General features: G+C 41.2%; 1 protein-coding gene across 1 annotated transcript in view; it reads left to right on the forward strand.

Moving 5' to 3' along the window:
- MINDY3 (MINDY lysine 48 deubiquitinase 3) overlaps window positions 1-22,215 on the forward strand; it is a 255,003-nt gene that overhangs the window by 186,699 nt on the left and 46,089 nt on the right. Inside the window, exon 12 of the mRNA XM_082257723.1 lies at window positions 1,728-1,800. Within this exon, the coding sequence (XP_082113849.1) occupies window positions 1,728-1,800 (73 nt within the window). The remainder of the gene's footprint in view (window positions 1-1,727; window positions 1,801-22,215) is intronic.

Consider the following 22,215-nt stretch of genomic DNA (forward strand, 5'->3'; position numbering starts at 1 on the left):
ACAAAACACAACACAAATACCTATGCAAAAAAAAAAACACAAATAAATAAAAATGTATTTTAAATGGATAAATAAAACAATAATTTGTTTTCCAGTATATAGCACTTATCGCTAAGAAATGTTAACATTACAGAACAATCAGTAATTCAGTTAGGTTCCACACCATGGACCCATCCTAGGGCAGCAACACTATCAACAGAAACAAAAAGTACATCCACACTAGTGGATACTATAGAGCAGGAATTCCCATACTACGGCCCTGCAGCTGTTGCAGAACTACACATCCCGTGAGGCATTGTAAAACTGACATTCACAGACATGACTAGGCATGATGGGAATTGTAGTTCCTGAACTACTGAAGAGCCGTAGTTTGGGAATCCCTGCTATAGAGCAATATTTCTCAACTCCAGCCCTCAAGTACCCCTAACAGGTCATGTCTTCAGACTTTCCATTATTTTGCATCAGTTGATCAGTTTTACTGCCTTAGTAATTACCACGGCTGTTTCATCTCTGGGAAATCCTGAAAACGTGACCTGTTGGTGGTACTTTACTGAAGTTGAGAAACATTGCTATAGAGGATTATCGAGGATAACCAATAAGACCAGATTTTATTAAATTTATTCAGACAACCCTTGTGCTTATATAGAAGTTGTGCTCTATCCAGCACAGCATTTATTGCCATGTACCACTGAACACAAGTTGGCAAGTTATAAGATAGCCATTTGTAGAGAAATCAACTTACGGGCAAAAAATAAGGAACAGGTAAATATAATTTTCTTAAAAATAATGGCCAGTCCTACAGAAATATGCCCAACACTGCAAGTTTAGGATCAGGAGTCAATTGGATAGAACAAAGTTTGGATAAAATTCAAAATTTATCTTTCCAATACCAAATTAGTATTTAGAACAATGCCATAACATATGAATTAGTATGCAAGTGACCACGAGGGCAATTTAGATGAAGCTTGACAACCCCAAGATGGAAATTTTTATCTTAATCATTTAGAACACAGGACTTGTAGTTGTAGTATGAATACCTTAAAGTGATTGAAATGCCGATTGTGAGCCAGGTCCTCTCATCCAACATGCCAAAAGCTTTGCTGGGAACAACCCCCCCAGTGCACCCTCAAATAACCCTATCAACTCTGTTTGCAGCCCTTGTCATACTAATTCTTTTAGATTTTATATATAAAAAAAATACACATATATATATATATCACCCACTATATGCCTGAACATATGTGGACACCACTGGAATTCGACAATTGTGTGCTTTCAACCTTTTGGTAACAGTCTTGGGAAGGTCCTTTTCTGTCCCACTATGTCTGTACCCCTGTGTACATAAAGACATAGTTTTGGTGTAGAGCAATTTGAGTGGCCTCCACAGAACCTGACCTCAACTCTTTTGGCTAAATGGGCACATATACCCACAGACCCAATCTAAACTTTTGTTGAAAGCCTTCCCAGGAGAGGTAAGAGATGTCCTTGCCATGATAGGTGGGGTGCACGCTTTCTATTGACCACTAAGGTTGAAGCAAAGTCAAGACCACCTAACTGTGTCTGGTTGGGCTCCAGAGATCAGACTACACCAAGAATGGTTTGGTTACTTTTGAATATGCTTACTAGCATCAGAGGTGCCGCTCTTAGGCATTGGTATTTTGATATTTGTTCTTAAAAATTATAAATTTTTAGTACGTTGAATAGTAAGTTATATTTTTTTTTTCCAGGAAGTTACTCTGGTTGCCCCTGAATCACCTACAGAGCAAGCCAGGCGGATTTTCCAAACATATGATCCAGAAGGTATGTTTTTTTTTTTTTTTTTTTTTTTAATCTGATATGAATGGATGGCGACTTAAAGTAGAACTACAGGCATAACTTTTTTTTTTTGTTTCCATTTTGGAATGACCAAGGAAGGGTTATAACCCCTGTAAGGTTTATTTGTGCCTTTAGGGAGATTTACCTTCACTTCCTGTCTCTTAGCCAAAACGGAAGTGAGTTGAAATCTTCTGTAAATTAAGGGTATTTCTCGGGGGCCCCTAAGTCGCCAGAACTAGTGTTCCCGTTGGAAGATTTCCCCTCTATTGCTTTTCTGGGGACAACTCAAAATTTGGGATTTTTACTTTTAATAACGGTGAACAGGACAAATAGAGAGGGCAAATCTCCCTAATGGGGGCACAGATAGCAATAAAAACTGACAGGGGTTCTAAGACAGTCAAAGACAGAGCTTGCTGGTAGAAGGATAACCTCCTCATATTCTGCTATTCCTTCCATATTTCACAGTTTGGCTAGGTCAGGTCATTAACCACCCTGTATTTCTTGGACTACATTAAAGTAAAGTCAGGTCAGAGACCTGACTACGCTGTTTGGCAGGGGTGATGTTATCCTAAAAGAAGCTTAACAGATATGCAAATTGTTTGGCATTTAATAAATGTATTTTAAATGTGCTATGTTTTAAAACACATGGCACCACTATATACTGTACATATGCAGAGTCCCATCTCCAGTTTTGACATCTTAAATTTCATAGCAATCTTGTAAGTGACAGTCTGCTGCTACTCTGTATAGTTGAAGAGTGACACCACTGTTCACAACTTTCAGTTATGCAGCATCCTCTGCCCCTCTGTTTTGTAGATTCTAAAGGAGTTCTTTCCATTGGTGAAATCTACCTAATGCTTGGCCCTCCAGTACACTGTCCCCACAGTTCTAGGTGCATAAAACATACTCGGAGATTACTGTGTAATGCTATAGAGTAGACCCTAATTCACATTCGATTTGTAGTACACAAGGATTATAGATCGTGAATGTAATGACAGATGTAGCTAATAATGCTAACTGTATTCCAGACACATTTAATGATTTCTCAATGATTGAATACATAGTTGAACCAGTGCTTGGGTTTTTTTTCCTGTAGCTCTACTTTAAAGAATATTTTCTGAAGCCCTTTTTTTTTTTTCCATTAGAAGAATGGAATGGTAAAAACCCTTGTAAGGTGCCATATTGGGGAGACTTCCTTTCCCTTCTACAGACAAAACAGGAATTGAGAGGAAATCTCTGTAGAGTAAGGGAAATGCATCAGTTGTCACCAGAACAAGTGTCCCAATTGGAAAATTTCCCCACTATTCCTGCCCTAGTGACAATTTTGTTTTTTAGGAAATCACTTTTTAATGCCAGCCCAGTGCCTAATTTCTACAATGTGTTAACAATCTTCTCAACCAACAATTTATCTACCTAAAGGCATGTCATGGAGCACTTTACAGCAATCTTTACCTGATACAATAATGTCTGGGTCCCTGGAATGCTTAGATCCAATTTACCAAACGCACCGAATCAGTGCCCTGGTACTGGCAGGAAAGTGACAAAAAGTAAGGACTTTACAGGTGCCAAATCAATACTCTACAAAAACTATTTTTATGTACACTGCTCAAAAAAAATTAAAGGAACACTTTTTAATCAGAGTATAGCATCGAGTCGGTTAAACTCCTGGGATATTTTTCTTGTCAGTTAAGTAGCAGAGGGGGCTGTTAATCAGTTTTGGTGTTAATGAAACTAACAGGTGCACTAGATAGGCAACAACAAGACGACCTCTAAAACAGGAATGGTTTTACAGGTGGAGGCCAATGACATTTTTTTTTTTTTTCCTACTCATATTTTCTGACTGTTTTTCACTAGTTTTGCATTTGGCTAGGGTCAGTGTCACTACTGGTAGCATGAGGTGATACCTGGACACTAGAGAGGTTGTACAGCCAGTCCAACTCCTCCAGGATGGCACAGCAGTATGTGCCATTGCCAGAAGGTTTGCTGTGTCTCCAAGCATAGTCTCAAGAGCATGGAGGAGATTTCAGGAGACAGGCAGTTACTCTAGGAGAGTTGTTAAGGGCCATAGAAGGTCCTTAACCCATCAGCAGGACTGGTATCTGCTCCTTTGTGCAAGGAAGAACAGGATGAGCACTGCCAGAGCACTACAAAATGACATCCAGCAGGCCACTGGTGTAAATGTCTGACCAAACAATCAGAAACAGACTTTGAGGGTGGCCTGAGGGCCCGATGTCCTCTAGTGGGCCCTGTGCTCACTGCCCGGCACCGTATTTGCCATTGAACACCAGAATTGGCAGGTCCGCCACTTGCACCCTGTGCTTTTCACAGATTAGAGCAGGTTCACCCTGAGCACATGTGACAAACGTGAAAGGGTTTGGAGAAGCTATGGAGAACGTTATGCTGCCTGTAACATCGTTCAGCATGACCAGTTTGGTGCGAGGTCAGTGATGGTCTTGCGAGGCATAATAATGAAAGGATGCACAGACTTCTACAGGCTAAACAATGGCACCCTGACTGCCATTAGGTATCGGGATAAAATCCTTGGACCTACTGTCACACCCTACGCTGGTGCAGTGGGTCCTGGGTTCCTCCTAGTGCACGACAATGCCCGGCCTCCTGTGACGAGAGCATGCAGCCAGTTCCTCGAGGATGAAGGAATTGATACCATTGAATAGCCCCACGCTCGCCGGACCTACATCCAATAGAACACCTCTGGGACATAAGGTTTCAGTCCATCCGACGCCACCAGGTTACACCTCACTCTGTTCAGGAGCTCATTGATGCCCTGGTCTAGATCTGGGAGAAAATACCCCAGGACACCATCTGTCGTCTCATTAGGAGCCCCAACGTTGTCAGGCATGCATACAAGCATGTGGAAGCCATACCAACTACTGAGTACCATCTTGCTTTTCAGCAATTACATTTCAGCAAAATAGGCTAGACTGCTGCATCCTTTTTTCACTTTGATTTTCGTCTTTGAATTAGGGATAGACCGATTATCGGCAAGGCTGATATATCGGGGGCCGTTATACACTTTCACCGATATATCGGTATCACCCCCGGAACTGGCCAATATTGACGATATTTTTGTGATGTCATTCTGCCGCCTTAGGCCGCCTCATCTTGAGTCGGGACTAGTCTCGCAGGAGTGTATCACAGCCATACACCCACCCACAGCAGCCCGTTGCCAGCCAGCCACCCACATTCACAGGCCCTGTACCAGCCAGCCACAGGCCCTGTACCAGCCAGTCACAGGCACTGTACCAGCCAGCCAGCCACCCACCACAGGATGCCTGACAGCCAGCCACCCACCACAGGATGCCAGACAGTCAGCCAACCACCACAGTGTGCCAGTCAGCCGCCCACAGGCCCTGTACCAGCCAGCCATTAAGCATTAAACAAAAATTAACATGTTTAGTACCAGATTTGTATCAAAAATTGTCTTTCTTTTTCAAAACTTTAAATGTACAAAATATCGGCCAATACTGATACGTTGTGACCAAAATATCGGTATATCGTCCCTGAAAAAAACATATCGGTCTATCCCTACTTTGAATTCAGCCCTCTGTAGGTTGATGATTTTAATGTTTATCAAATGATGTGGCATCCTTTTGTTTCTAACACATTACCTAGTCCATATCAGGATAGATATCCAGCATGATATTTTTCCCCATTGAGATCTCATGTGTTTTCAAAGTGTTCTTTTATTTTTTGAGCAGTGTATAAAAATTAACATTTTTTTTTTTTTTTTTACAAAAGTTTAAAAGCACCATCATCATATTGTTGATTTAAAACCATCACATAGAAAATCTATGCAACATGAGCATGTGTGCAGTAACTTCAGCTCTACATGTTTCACCAAAATATGGCTTCTTCAGGAGTCTTAGGAGTACTGCATGAGAGATTGTTATGAATAGAATGTACAAAATAAAGCATACAGAGTGAAAAAGAAACAAATGTCTACATTTTAATAGTCAACATGGCAATAACGAATAAGCATTTATAGAAGTAAAACATAGAACATGTTGGAGGAATGTCATACCAGGGTGCTAAGAAGTATCAAAACACCTAAAAGGCTTGTGCATCAGAGGGATTAACCCAGGAGGATATAGGCTACCATAGGAGGGACAAGCCCCATGTGTTAACTGTGAGGGGTGAACATACCACAATTTAAATTGCTTTTTAAACTTAGGCTATAACTGGGAAGAGAGCATTATCAGGTAACACATTACCTTAGAAAATGAGGGCATTTCAAGGACCCCACAGCCTCAGGATTACCACTCGGACTTGTTACAAGGATGAGAAACCACCCCTTTGAGAGTGTCTTCACCACCCCGATTAAAGCGGACCGTCGGTAATTTTTTCATCCTTCCATCTATTAAATCCTTTGTCCTTGTTGTTTTAACTTTGGATTGTAAAACTTTTTTTTTTGCCAGTAAATACCGGCTTGTACAGCCCACGGTCTTGTCTGGTAAAAAGCCTAGGCTAATGACATCATGCATAGCTCGCTCTCTCTCTCTAACGTGAGAGTTTGCCAGTAAGGAGGAAGAGATGAGTCATAGGAGAGCCAATGAGAGCTGCAAAGCTGGAGGGGGCTGGATGAGGGCGGAGTTAACAGGAGACTGCAGAGATCCATGTAGTGTAGTATTCATCAAGAAAAATGTGCAGACAACAGTGGTGTGAGTGTGTCTCTCTGTCTATATATATATATATATATATATATATATATATATATATATATATATATATATAGTGTGTGTGTATCTGTGTAAATCCAGGAAGTGAACAGGCAGCAGCTTCAGCTGCCCTCAGTTAAAATGGCTGCAGCGAAACTTAGTGGAGGGAGATTTCTGCAGCATATTTGGGAAGTACAGAATCACAGTATATATAAAATAATATGCAAAGGAAGCTTCAGAATGGCAAAGATGTTTTTACTACAAATTATGTGAGCGGACTGCAGTTCCTCTTTAAATCTCTCATTTTCTAAGGTAATTGACACATGGGGTCTGTCCCTCCTATGGTCGTTGATATCCTCCTGGGTTATTCCCTCTTATGCACGAGCCTTTTAGGCGTGTTGATACTTCTGAGCACCCCGGTTTGACACCGGTTTGACATTCCTCCAACATGATCTATTTTTAAATTATATAAATAGTTATTTGTTGTCATTATTGCCATGCTGATTATTATAATGTAGACATTTATTGTTTCTTTCACTCGTGTGTACATTCTTTTCATAGTGATATCTCATGCAGTACATGTAAGACTCCTGAAGAAGCCATATTTTGGTGATACACGTAGAGCTCAAGTTACTGCACACACGCTCAAGCCACATAGATGCATTCTGTATGATGGTTTTGAATTAACACTATGATGATGGTGTTAAAGTTTTTAATTAAATAAAATTGTTGTTATACATAAAAATAGTTTTTGTGGAGTATTGATTTGGCACCTTAAAAAGTTCCTACTTTCTGACACTTTCCAATGTACTTTTGATGGAATGTGGTGCCTTTGATCCCCTGACAACTGGTAGCTCTCATTATAGGAAGTTTATCAGTAAAGCAAGCTGGCCATAGATGGTTTGAATTTTGACCATTTGTGCAGAACCCTATATAGCCGCTAGCAGTAATCATTGTGTTCTCCCAGCAGGGACAGCACCCCGGGACAACCCCTACCCCCAGCTGGGAGAATAAAATAGCTGCACCCATGGTTGCAGGAAAGGAAATCACATAGTCCATTGTCTGCCTAAAGTTAAGAGGATTGTAGCCAAACTGCAGCAATGTTTTGACTGTCGAGTCAGCACTGCATAGGGGGAAAAGTAGAGTTTCTATGCATTTTTAGAAAGTTTAATGCTCCTAACACAGACTTAAGCCCCGTACACACGCACCGATTGTTGGCCGTGAATTTTCGGCCAACGTCTGACCGGCCGATTGTCGGCTTGTTAGTATGATGCTTCCGACAACCGACTGCGACTTTTCGGCCGAACAAAATCTGGTGTGCAGGCTATAAAATTTTTGTTGGCCGTCACCAGAACGGCCGATTGTTCTTCAGTCAGTACAGACAAAATCAGATGAGCAAGACTGGGCTTGCTCAGAGAAGAAAAAAACACGAAAAGTAAACCAGAACATGACATCACTTCTGCAGTTGGTTGTTGTTGGCCGACAAAATTCGTGTGCAGTCTAGAGCACATTTCAACCAACACAACAACACTGGACAAAAGACGGCCGATCGGTCGGTCAACAATCGGTGCGTGTGTACAAGGATTTAGGCAGCAGTAAGGCATTAGATATGCTTTAAAATTATTCCAATTCTTTGGTATGCTTTGTCATTGCCAAAAACAGGGACATTTTCTTCAGCAGGAATTTCTGGGTACAGTGCTTCAATACAGAGACTGTTCCGAAAACTGGAAGGCAGCAAGGCAGCTGCAAGTGATACAATAACACTCATACATGCCATCACCTCCAATGGGAATAATAGATAATTAAAGTAATGCTACTTAGAAAGTTATCAGATCTAAGTCATTTATTTCTCTCCAAAAACTGTAACTGGAGTCATATCCAATTATTATTATAAGCTCAGCTGACACTCAATAGAATATTCATTCTTTGTGACACCATTGTGGTCAGCCAGGAATTAAAATATTCTTTCAATAACAAATCGAAATGGAATTAGGGGCAAAGCATGAGCAGATACAACACACAGATCACTAACAATGAGCTGAAAGGATGTAAGACGCCTGATTTTTATCTGACTTGCTATGAGAGAAGCTGAATATGCGGATGGGAAACCCAGCTGCTGACTGAATTAACTTTTATGTTAATTGACAGAAGAAACTTGATCAAGCCATACAGAGAGCCTTATGTGGCCTTAGCCTTATTAGGAGCCCAGTAAATAATCTAGCAGATATTTTCACAGCGTTGAGTTGGAGGATCATGTGTGGGACTCTGGCACTGCGCTGACTTTATACTGTACAAATAAGCATTGTACTGTAAGGATCGTATACATGATACATCCAGTTCCATCCGGCCTGCCTGTGTCCATTCTGGTAATTGGTCTGCAATGTCTTGAGAACCACCACACACTTCTGCAGGTTATTAGGAATTTTAAATAGAATTTCTGTTAAAAAAACATTTTATTATCTACTTTGTAAGTCATGTTTCCCTTGTGACTCTGCTAGTAAATTTTCAGCCCTGTGGTTTTAAGTTTCTCTTCGGATTCTTAAAGCTGAACTCCAGCAGAACGGCTAAATACACAGTTGTAATCTATTTAGCATTAGTTGATGCTGAAGACGTTTCATGGGTTATCCAAGCCACTTCTTCAGTTCTAATGAGTGTCGGGAATATACCCCAGCATTTATATCTACACAAGTAGCACTGACAACTTGATCCAATCACCATGGAAAGGCAGATGTTTGTGTTCAAGAACAGGATGGGGATGTGAAAACTATGGAACACTTCTGTTTTAGTTATCTAATTCCATCCTTGGTTTTAGGAAGGCTTCATATGCGTTAATCCTTCAAAGGCCTTCCTAACGCCAAAGAATGGATTATGTAACTAGAACAGGGTGGTCTCACAATAAATGTAATATAGGATTAGGACAATGAAGGCCTTGTGTAAACCCAGGCTACAAAAAGTACAGAGGTATGGGAACAGCAAGGTCCGATATTGATTATGGGTTTTTAGTTTGGGCTTGTGAGTCCAGGCCTAACGCCTTGTAAATGAGAAAATAGCAAAGAGAGTGAAAGACCGGGAATGATATCTTACCGGGTGTGAAGGATGGGGGAAGAGGGGGGGAGAGATAAAAGGGAACTGAGGGTGGATTCTAGACAAAATTTCAAGTAATACAAATGGATCCTTGTTCTTAGAGAGCCAACGGTGTATGGACTAGGGCAGTGATGGGGGAACCTTGACACCCCAGATCTTTTGGAACTACATTTCACATGATGCTTATGCACTCTGCAGTGTAGTTGAGTATCATGGGAAATGCAGTTCCAAAACATCTGGGGTGCCAAGGTTCACCATCACTGGTCTAGGCCCATGGGGCGATAGGTGTTAATCCAAGGAGTTCAAACCTGTTCATATTTTTTGAACTGAGTCTTTAGGAATAGCAGCCAATTTTTCTGTTGATTAAGAAGCAATTTATTTTTTGCTGACTTTTTCATATGTGGGGTTTAAGGATAACCATGCTTTAGTGAGAACTTGTTTGTACGCAGTAAAAAAGATTGGCAGTAGTAGACATTGGGTTTGTGCAAGGGTCTAGTTTCAGGTTGGGCACGGACCTCTTTTGGAGATTTAGAGAAGCCTTTGCTAAGAAGTATATATACCATTTGATATATATATATGCTAATCTAATGATGTTAAATCTTAGGGTATTCCTACCAGATAAGGAGATGACTGCCAGAGATTTGAGAGCTCCTTAAACTTGAGCTGGAGGCATCCAGTGCAAAATTCTCCAAACATTGTGGAACCATATACCAGCACATAAGAAGTTTGTAATTTGATTCTATATTGGATGCATTAATAGTTCATTGGGCTGTAGTTTGGCAAATGTGTTTCCATTCCCTCCCCCAAGATCTCTGTCCCAGCGATCTAGGTATGGAAGGGGGCTTGGGACCTTGTCCTCCTAAGAGTGAATTATATATTGTTGCAATAGTACCTACAGTGGTAGGGTCATGGTGACAGTTGTGTTCAAATGTCACCAGAAACCAAGTACTGCTCCAGTGCCTCAATCTGTTATCCCAGAGCTGACTGGACACATTGTTTTCAGGTGCTGGTCCGGTTGAATACTGGCTAGTCAGACACATTGAGGCCTACAACAAAATAGCACCCTTTCGGACACCTCCTCTGCATATAGTGAGCTCCTCTTTGTAAAAATGGCATCAGCTGGTCTCCTACCCATGGACCCCTTCTAACATGTTCTGCCAAATAGAGCCTCTAAGATTAAGCCCCTTATTCGGTGAAACATGTTAGAAGTGGTTCTCCCATGGGTTGGAGACCAAGCTAAAGCTTTTTTTTTTTTTTTTTACAAAGAGGACCTTACAATATTCCTAGGCAGTGTGCGGATGGGTGCCATTTTGTTGTAGTACTCCCAATGTCACCAGGGTTGCAGAACAAGGAAATTTAGGAAGTGCCCTAAACAAACACCTTCATGGTAAAATCATCATTTTAGTGAAACCTGCAGACTTAGAAAGTATTGAAAATATTTTCTGAAATAATATTAGCAGGTTAAAGCTTGTATGATATTTTAGATTTACATCTACTTTAAAAACCCTCAATCAAATTGCATAGGCCATTCGCATTTGTGCACTGAAGGATGGATTATACTGTATTTCAAACTCTATATACAGTATATACATTAGTGTGACATTCAGAATAAATGGCAATGCACATGTACCACATGATAACCCATATCATAACTTGTGCACGTCTAGGGATGACTAGATCTTTACAAACTGGTTTGAGTCCATTCTACATGATCCAGAAGCTGGTTATCTTGAGTTGCAGGTATAGGTTAGAGACTGGTCTGCAGAAATAGTCCCCGTAGGTCCTTAGCAGAGAGTACAGGACTCTCTTCCATATCTGAACAGCCTGAAAACATTTTTAGATTCATTTTTCCATAATGACCCCTTCTTAGTAGTTGGCCAGGTTTTTTATATTATTTTCTTAATGACAAAAGCTTCCCCTGCCAGTGATGAGATGATGTGTTATGTCTGATGTATCAGACACCTCATTTGGGTGTAGGAATTTGACTTTGCAGTTAATTCTCAGCTTTGTCTTTCTAAACATCCTCATAAGAAACATGTGTAGAGGAAACACTAGACTGGCACAGCTGGTAAAGCTGGCAAAGAAGTTAAATGCTTGTGCTTAACTGATGTAGTGACCGCTTAGACACCTTGGGGGGCTTCAGCCCTAAACTGCTCTTTAGCAGTTTTTGCCAACCATAAATTTATTTTGTCCTACAGTCCCTGCCTGTGCCATGTGTTGATGCCCCAGGTAATCTTGCCATTCACTGGTCAGAAAGGAATTGGGACTACAAATAGCAAATGTTTGTGACCAGTTTTTGTCTTGGGTATACTCTTAATGCCATTACCTGTATCTTTGCCCTCCTGGGTATCTAATTGTAATCCCTATGCCCAGGGCTGTGCCACCCATGAGATCAATCAAGGTGGCTGTCACAGGTTACACTCATGGAGGCACAATGAGGAGCGCTGTCCATGCCAGACACTTGGTTTTCAGTGCATGTTCAGCCCCCGGGCCACTGGTTGTTAATGGTGAAGTCACCAGAATCCGCTCAACTAATGACACAATGGGGGTTGATTTACTAAAACTGAAAAACAATTCTGGGGCAGCTCTGCAAAGAAAGCAGTCAGCTTTCAGGTTTTTTTTTTTTTTGTCACAGCATACAGTGGAACTTAAGTCAGAAAATTATGTCCTTTTTAATCACTTCAGGATGGCCCCTTTTGCAGGTACAGCTATGTAAAACATTGCGGCTCCATTAACACCTTAACATTTTGAATCGCAAGCAGATTTGCCACGATTCTGCCTACAATTTCAAAGCGCCGAGGTGTGAATGACAAATCGCAGAACGCACATTTGACATGCCATTCATTTGGCACCTATAATCGTGGTGCAGGTCTGCCGCGATTGACGCGCAATATTTCTCCAACGTGCTGGAAATTCTTTAGACAGTTGTCGGCAGAGCAGGTGTCCCCATTGGATGATTCGGTCTCACCACCTGTTCCATGGACATCAGGAACATTTTGAATCCCCCCCCTCTTTGTGTTTAAATCATAAAGGTCATCATGACAAATGGAAATGGTGAACCCCTCCAGCAGGGACACAGACCACAATAAAATACCAACAGTTGGCCTAACCCTTCACCACTCTACTAATAACTGAAAAAATTTTTGGCTTTAAATTCACTTTAATCATTCTGTATGGATATTTTTACTCTGCAAATGGTTTGTCTATGCTTTAAACATATTGAAGATTCCTTAACAAAGCCATTTTCAATATTGGGACCCTCCTATTAGGACACCGTTCACTCTGTCCCATCAGGAGATCTACTGTATAGACTGATCACCTCCTCAGTTGAATCAGAATATAAATAGATGTCACCTATAGGACATACTTGTCCATTCCATTTTCTCCTCTAGTTTGTGATGAAGTTAAAATAGACCCATGTAATCTCAATGAGTGGTTGGATGTAAAGGGACATGCGTTCGTCAATATTTGCCCTCATCCAGTCACTTTAGGTGGTTGGATGTAAATGGACATGTGTCCGTCTAAAGTCAACTAAAGTGTACCTGGACACAGATGTCTTGTGATTGGTCCAACGAACCTCCACTTACATCCTGCCCATAGGGGTAAATTGCAGTCTGCTTTTGATTCATCTAATCACATCAACAATGGCCTGATTAAACACCTGTGTAAAAGGGGCCTTTTTCATGGTAATATTCTAAGAGATTGCCAGCTCATACAGCCCTCATCAGTTTCCAGTTTTATATTCTGCTCAGCAGTGCACAGCTTGGATATGTTATTGTTGTGTACTTTAAAATTCGCTATAATTATGTCAGTTCTTTGTCAGCTGAGCTGTAAGCATTGTTTACAATGTTGGCTTTAATTAAAATGGTATGAAGATTGGTTCTTTCAATATAAAAGCAGTGAGAGTTTACTTAACGTGGAACTGTTTTCATCTAAATGCGCCACACAACATAACTCCTAAATACTTTCAGAAACTCGTCCACCCTTTCTTGGAAAAATACATTCAACTCTTAAAGTTCATGAGATCCTCATGGCTCTGACATAGACATTTGGAAGAATTTAGAGAATGAACCAAATCATTTTTTTTCCTTACTTCAATACATCATTCATGATAAGTTAGTGTTGGGGGTGGGAGTAGACCCAGTGTGGCTCCTAATGACTTCCAGTGATGTAATCGCACAACGCAACAAATTTTGGTTTAGCAGATGAGCTAATTTTTCAACCCTAAATTAGACTTATTTAGGGATCCAGCCTATGGTGTACAAGGGGGCTGGTCTATAAATTGAGATTTAAATCTGAATTCCAGGTATGGATATTTTATATGTAGATACATTGATCCAGCTTGAACCAATGCAACTATGTAAATGCCACACCTAGCTGATCTCCCTGCAAGCTGAAAATCACTGAAGTAGGCACTGCTTCTACAGTGACCTCCACTAGAAAGTGTTACTTCTAAATGAATGCAAACCATTCTCTATCAGAGAATGTTTTACATTGTTTAAGAATCTGCAGAGCTTTCTCTAAATGGAACCAATGCTAAGCAGACGACATCCCTGATTCAGGACCTGGATCACTTGATGGTGGCGCTGTGGTTCCCTGGGCAGAGGTTTGTCGTTCTGGTTTCCACTAGCGGGTGTCTCCAGCAACCAGCAGATCCCTATAATCAGTTTCCAACTGATGCTGGCTTCTGGGGGGTTATTTAGCTCCCCCTTCACTGTTCCTTTGTGTTTCAGTGTTTTGCCCTGCTAGCCAGAAACTGCTGCTTAATCACAAACTGAAATTCAACCTGATCCTGTCTTGTACCCTGCTGCCTCTTATCTGCTCCCATTGTTCCTGATCCCAGTCCTGGTTCCCCTCTTCCTTGCATCTCTGATATTACCCTGTTTATCTGTGTTCCTCATTTTGGATATATTAAAGGGTAAGTCCAGGCAAAATCTAACGAACGCTAAACCTGCTCTGTGCCACATTGTAAACCTAATCCATCTAACCCTGTAAATCAAAAATAGCTGTACTTACTTTTTCTGCACCCGATCTGGTCCGGTCTCCAGCGGTGGAAGCTGTGTGCAGGGGAGGACCAGCAACAACTGTGAAATGAATGGGAAGTGACATCACTCATAGACTTACTATGTGGCTTCCATTGTCGGATGCCGCCCCTGCCCCCGCCTCCACGCTAATGCCGCCACTGACAGCTGCTGCTGGGACCAGACCGAAACGGGTGCAGAATAGGCAAGTACAGTGATTTTTGCTTTACAGGGTTAGATTAGGTTTAGAATGTGGCACAGAGCAGATTTAGCATTAGATTTTGCCTGGACTTCTCCTTTAAAGTTAGGCTGCTTGTTAGATATTTTGTCATTTGGTTTGGTTCACTTATGGTATATCTTTGTGTTTTCTGTTTGGTGGTGTTTGGATGGATTTTGTTTCACTGCTGCTAAGCTTGCTTAAATCATATATAGTCTGGTCTCTGTTTTCTAAGTGTAGCTATGCATATCTGGCCATCCCTGCCTCTGGATGCCTGACACCCTGTGCTCATAGTTCAGCAGAGCAGCCACTCAGTGATTACCAGCTTCCAGGGGTATCAGCCAGGTATGGTTAATACATAGTTACATTGGTCCAAGCTGAGCCAACGTTGCATATGTGAAAAGATCCAAACCTTGAATCGTTCGTGATCGTTCAAGAATTTGCATCTTTTCAACAAGCAAGTGAATAAGAGGCTCTCACTGGCCTCTGTACCTACAGTTTTTAGGGTTTATTTACTAAATGAACAGTGCTGAACCGGACAAATTTAAATCCATCTATGGGCAGCTTAAGACTCAATATAAACGTACCTGTAAGGAAAAGATAAAAAGTAGAGTTCAATGCCGCTTTTTTTAAATTTGCCTTAAGTAGTAAATCAAAGAGCAGTGTACAAAGCGCAGTAACATATAGCAAACGTTCTTTAATCTTCCATCCACGTTCTGATGGGACATGGGCTCTGGCTGTGTGATTAATGGCATGCAATTGCTTTTCCTCCTTGTATGATTAACACTGAAGTTCTTATATTACCTTGTGCTTCCTTCTGTTCTTTCAACAGCAATGTGCTATCTCCATAAACCTCCCAAATGCCCGTTTAATTGTCCAGTTAATTCTGCAAGCAGAATTTGTTTGCACCCTGTTGGCAGTCAATAGTCCGGAACTAATGCCTCTATAAAAACAGGTTGAGGAGAATTTGTTAGGCTTGTATCTGTCAGATCCCTTTACCCAACCCTCCTGTCTTCCAGTACAGAGCAATAGTTGTTGAAGACAATACTGCCCAGCGTTCTTTACCTATAATATAATCTATTAACCATAAGTTTACTGCAAGCAGTCTTTTCCGGCTACACATCCAGAATAACAAAGAAAAGATAATGGGTGTATTGGATTTGTTTTTCCACCAGAACCAATGGTTTTACTTTGATAAAGATTAAGATTATCAAAGTAAAACCATAAAGATTATCATTATGACCTCTTTCAAATGAGGCCCATCTGTCAGTTTCTCAGGCTGACCTGATCAGAAGCTTCATGTAATGGTGGCCACACACGCTCCTATTTTATTATCAGATCAATTGGCAATTGATGATCCTGCAAAGAAAGCGAATAGCTATAACTTCAAATCATTTTGATCATAGATGGTCATCCAGGGTGGAAAATTATTTAACATTTTGCATTGATCAGCAGCACTGAGATACTGTGTTCATGAATACGCTTGTAATTCAGTCAATCAGATTTTAAGATTATATGGTAGAAACAGATGAAATTGATAATTTACGATCGAAATCCACTACCCCGTGTGTGGCATATCAATCATGGGTTGTCAAATGGAGATTGGTTCTTCCTATCACTTGAGACCGATCAGAAACGATTGAATTGTTTATTGAAAGGTGCATGACCACCATAAGTTTATGGGTCGGTAGATGTAAACAGATGTTCTTTCCTTTACATCCACTTACCTCCAGGTCCAACCAGGTGTGAAAAAAAAAATGGAAAAGTGTGTCCTTTTCCAATTTTTCGGGCCTAACTGTGACAGATAAGAGTTTGATATAAATGGACGCAAATCTGTTTACGTTCCACCACCCATAGAGCTATCATGGATCCAGAAAGCTCTATTTAGGTGGAGGTAAACGCTGAATGGACACAGATGTCACAAAAGGGACATCCACCCTGTTCTGTTTCAATCTGTTCAAGGATCTTCTACTGAGCATACTAGACAATGCCCCTAAATAAGGGTCTCACGCTGTATCTAAAGCCATTTTTTTGTTTTGTATATTTGGAATTGGTAAGTGTTGGAAACTCCTTCTAGGTTTGTACTGCCGTTTTTGTCCTTGTTGTGATTTGTCCCCTATAATCACTCTGGCAACCCTGAAAGTGAGGAAAAAAATTTAAATTTTTGAGTTTTCACCAGAATCCCAAAATTTTACTTTAATAGTTGTATCCTGCAATTCTACTTTAAAAAAGTAGAATTCCGGGATACAGCTAAGTAATCTTAAAACTGCTCTCACCCCCATTCAACACCCATACTAACTACCCTATGGAAGAAAGATCTGTATCCTAACCAATTTTCAAGCTGCTGTGATTTGATCACTTCATGGGAAGAGGAGGGAGTGCCTCCAATGGATGGCCCATACTAAGCCTATGGGTAACCTCACCTCTCAGACATTCCAGCTGGTATTGAACGCTCCCACCTCTACTCTACAGCCAGTGCTGGCTGACACAGGGGAGATCATCTGACCACCCCAGAGTGGCCTGAAAATAGGTAAGTATTCAGATCTTTCTTCCACAGGTTAGCTAGTATAGGTGTTAGAAGGTGGGTGGGGACAGGTTTAAGATTAGTTTCTTGTATTCTGGAATTCTACTTTAAATACAATCTGTAGACTTGGAAAAATAAAATTATAAAATAAAAATGTTAAAAAGAATAAGTTTACCTTTAGTAACATGTTACTACGTTTTATCCCACCCCCCATTCTCCCCTATGATAGCAGGCGGGGGTCCTTCTGCCTGCAGCCAGTCTCACATTTTAAACTTGGCGCAGGTGTGCAGGACTATTCATTGACCGGAATCTGTGCATAAATAGACTACAAGTCCCACTGCCGCAGACGGACGTAGACGTGAGCGTGATGATCAGCACTCCCATAGTCCATTCACTCCTGCAGCTCTAAAACTGACAAGCCTGTACACAGGTATTGGCTGAGAGCTGTAGAAAGAGTCTGCAGGAGCCTGACATTGACATTGTCAATTGACATTGACAACCCGCAATTCACTGATCTCGGGTGCAATGCAGGCTCCTGAGAGAAAAATTGTGTGCATTTTTTTTTTTTAACCTGTGCATTTATATAATTTTTTTAAAAAAATCCTTTAACATAGAAGCTCATTATGAGATTTTAGTGATTACGTTGTGCTGATTTTTTTTTTATTTTGTCTACGCTTAGGCTTTAGGCTACATTTCCAGTAGTGTCGACTCCAAAGTGCGACTTTGATGCAATTTTGATCTGACTTTACACTCTGACTCAGTTGCATCAAAGAAGTGCAGGCACCTCTTCAAAGTCACTGTAACTTTAAGTCGCATAGATTGGAACGGGTGCCATTGAAATCAATGTGCTGTGACTTGTCATGCGACGTTTTGTGTCCAAAGTGGCATGATAAGTTGCACTAGTGGAAACGGAGCCTTAGGGCTCTTTCACACGGGCGGTCCGATCAGTTCCGCCTGTCAGTTTTTTAGGCGGATCTGATCGGATGCCCCATTCAGCCCTATGGAGCTGCGGATGTCAGCGGTGACATGTCCGTTGACACCCGCTGCCATCCGCATCCGATCCTGTCCGTGAAATCCGGACGGATGGAAACCCTATTTTCCATCCGTCCTGGGGATCGGATCAGATGAGAGCGGACAGGCGGTCCGCTCTCATCCGATTCCCCATACATAGCAGCGGGGGCTGTGACACCTCCCTCTCCGCACTGCAAGCGGAGACGGAGCTGTCATCCGCCGGCTTAGCGGAGATCGCGGATCAATCCCCGCTGAGCAGCACGGATCCGCCTACGGAGGCGGACCGTGTGAAAGAGCCCTTAATGTTTACCGTAATTAAAGTAGTAATAAAGACACAACTTTTTTTTTTATTTTGGCTTTGGATGGAGGGGAGAGGTATTATAACATCTGTCAGGTTTTTATTTCTGTCTTTGCCCTTGTTGGTAAGATTCACTCTATGTGTCCTGTTTACGGTTGTTACTGAAAGTGAGAATAAAGGAAAATCACACATTTTTGGTTGTTGCTTAAAGTGGAGTTCCACCTATTTTTTTTACATGTTCAAGCAATGAGACATGCCCATTTGGAATGCTATTATAAATGGCATCATTTTTTTTATTTTCTTTGTAAATACCTCATTTTCTGCAACATCCCCAGCTGCGGCCGCCTAGGCGATTTTGTCACTGGGATATCAGCTTCATCTATCCCAGGAGTCTATGGGAATCCCCGAATACCGAAATCTCCCGCGATTTCCTTCTGCGTTGTCCTCTGATTGACAGGTTGCTATAGAAATTAGGTCGGTACCGCTGCCACCATTTCTATGGCAACATATCAGAACGAAGAGCGCCGCTCAGTGGCATTACTGTGCAGGCTTGAGATCTGGAGGGGCTTTCTGGGTAGCCAGCTGCACCAAATCCTGGAAATGAATACAAGAGGGCTTCAGATGCCCACAGCAGAGATGGACCCTGCCTGCTTCCGAGATCAGGTTAGTTTTAAACTACCGTATTTAAACGTAAAATAAAAGGACCACATTAATGTCATTATCTAAATGTTCTATCTGGACCCAATTACGGCTGAGTATTTAATAAAAAGAAATGAATTGGGGAACTGGAGCTCTGCTTTAAACGAAAATCAAAAAATCGTGAATATTCAGCACAGTCACAGTACAGGTATCAATATGATCACAAATCGATAAATTATTCAGAATGCTGCTAAACATCAAAAGTGCTTTGACCGTACTTTACATCATAATTATAACCATATAGATATAGCGCAAATCATACAATAAGCAATCAATTGTCCTTCTAATTCCGTGAGGAAACACTCCACCACCATCCTGTTATAAACATTTCCACTTTGTGCTTCCAGTATTCTCCTTGTTATACATGCAACCACCAAGTGCAGTTTAAAAACGCTCATCTCATGGCGTTGACCCTAATATAATATTATGGGAAGGCGGAGTTTTGGGACTTTAAATGAGACGCACGGTGGGACTGCCGTGCGCTTCCATCCCTGATTTGATAAACAAAGAAAAAAGGGTTGGGACTTTGAATGAGAGTTGTGGCAAGGCTTACAGAAAAACAAGCGATGTCTGTGCATTGCAAATTCAGCCATACAGAATGTATGGATCAAGTCGCATTACATTCAGACCAAACTTGTGCAGGACCCTTTTTTGGTTTGCACCAGAATTGGACCGCATGGGTGTTCACATCCATGTGATCCAATTCCTGTCCGAACTGACATTTCACCCTGGGATATGCAAACTTTTGTACTTTTTCAAACTTTTGTACGTTTGACACTCCCAGCGGTTTGCATATTGCAATGTGACCTGCCTGCAAGTCGGTTGCGATGCGGGAACTCACTTTGAATTTGCAGGGTTCCTGCATCGCACCAATGTGAACCTGAGCCAAACACCTAGAAAAGACAATAAAAGTTTTACATTTTTTTTTTTTTTTTTTTTTTAAATATTAAATAAACCCTTACATATACCTGGTGAAGTGACTGGCCTCAGGTGATACACAGAGGTGAAACAAATCCTCCTACATAAATTGTACCTGTTTATCTATAGATTTCTCTTCTCTATATCCATTCAGAGTCCAGAATTTATAAAGCTTATCTGAGCTGTCAGAAAAAAAAAGGGGGAAGGGGGGGAGAGAGCTGAAATTGCTTACATCAGAGCTCAGGGAGGCAAGTTCTGAGAGCTGATTGGAGGGAAGGGACTCGCCCCCTTTCACACAGCACATAGGGACAGAGCTGAGGCTGTCATTCACAGGCTGTGTGCTGGAGCTCCCTCCCTGTCACCCTTTTATCTCTTAGTGTCAGGAAAACTTGTCAGATGACTAATGCAGATAGCAGAGGAACAAAGCAGCAGACAGAAATGACATGTAGGCCTGCCATACAAGGTCCCTGCTGAACCGGCCGAAATTCAAACCATTAGTGGGCAGGCTGAATGCACCAAGTTGATCGTTTAACTTGGGTACAGCCAGCCTGCTGGATTCACTTGCAATTATCCCAAGCGGCTGCTATTGCTGCCCTCCCCTGGAGAAGACAATGGCCCCACAGGAGGGATTCCCCTGTCAGCACAGTCTGTGTTGATGGGGGGAATTGTACGAATTTCCTTCCTGCAACCCGTGGTTGTAGGAGAGCAATTCACACCCTCTATGGCCTGCCTTAGTATTCTAGATTGAGACAAGTACACGCTATAGAAGGATAAACTTTGTTCATATTGCATGCCTGAGGTTTACGACCACTTTAAATTCAAAAGTATAAAATACAGTAACTGTCACATGGGCTTAGTGTTAAAAAAAATAATATACAGTGAGTTCATTGTTAATAAATATTCATTAAATTGGAGGCGGTTAATAAATGTGGTGCTTGATTAGCTCACAAATGATTAGTAATTCTATAGGCTTTATGCGGGGTGTCTGCATTATGTACGGCCACTAAATGTAAATGAGAGGTAACACTGATGCATTGGGAACATCTGGGAACACTCAGACTATAACAATTCCTGCCATTAACCATGCAGGTTCCCTCCTGACACCCTAGATCATTTGTCATGGATGGTCAGGGGGGCTGCACTGTACTGTGTCTGTCAAAGCCAGGGAACCCAGCATATGTTCCAGTAATATAGCACTTTGCCTTTAGGACGTAAGCAAATCGCCAACATATATCACCGCTCATTACATCAACTTGTAAATATGATCTGTGTCCGAATCTGACACCCAAACTTTCTACCCCGGACACAGGAGAGTAATCCTAATCTATTTCTTCTTAGGGAAACAGTTGTGAATAATGACTGGTGATAGGCAATTCCTGTCCAGCAGTCTCTATCTCACACGTATGTTGAAGTTGGTGAATGGGATTTTGAGTTCAAAGCTTGGCGCCAGGTTTTATATTAAAAATTAGAGCAGTAAAAAAAAATAACCAGACATTTATTAGCCTCCTTGTATTGTTATGGCTTTATATAATTACGCTTGATGATAGACCTCATAAATGGCCCTCCAAAATCATAAATTAATCCCATTAACATTCATTCATATTGATTGGAAATTCAAAATCTTGTCCCTCTTCTTTTTATATATACAGTATATTAAAGTATAAATCCACAATATTAGTGTATGAAAACTCGTAATCTATTATAAATTGCGCTCCTAAATCATAAATTAATTCCTTTAACTTTCTTATATATCAGTTTGAAATTCAAAATCGTGCCCCTCTTCTTTTTATATATACTGTATATTAAAGTATAAATCCACAATATTAGTGTATGAAAACTCGTAATCTATTATAAACTAAAGCAAACAAGCTAAACAAAACATCATAAAACAAGGGTGGGAATCAGGCTGTCCTGGAGGACTCATGAAAACAAAGTTGTTGTCTTTGTCTCTG

This window comes from Pelophylax lessonae (genome assembly GCF_965119305.1).
Source record: "Pelophylax lessonae genome assembly, chromosome: 5".
Taxonomy (NCBI): Eukaryota; Metazoa; Chordata; class Amphibia; order Anura; family Ranidae; genus Pelophylax; species Pelophylax lessonae.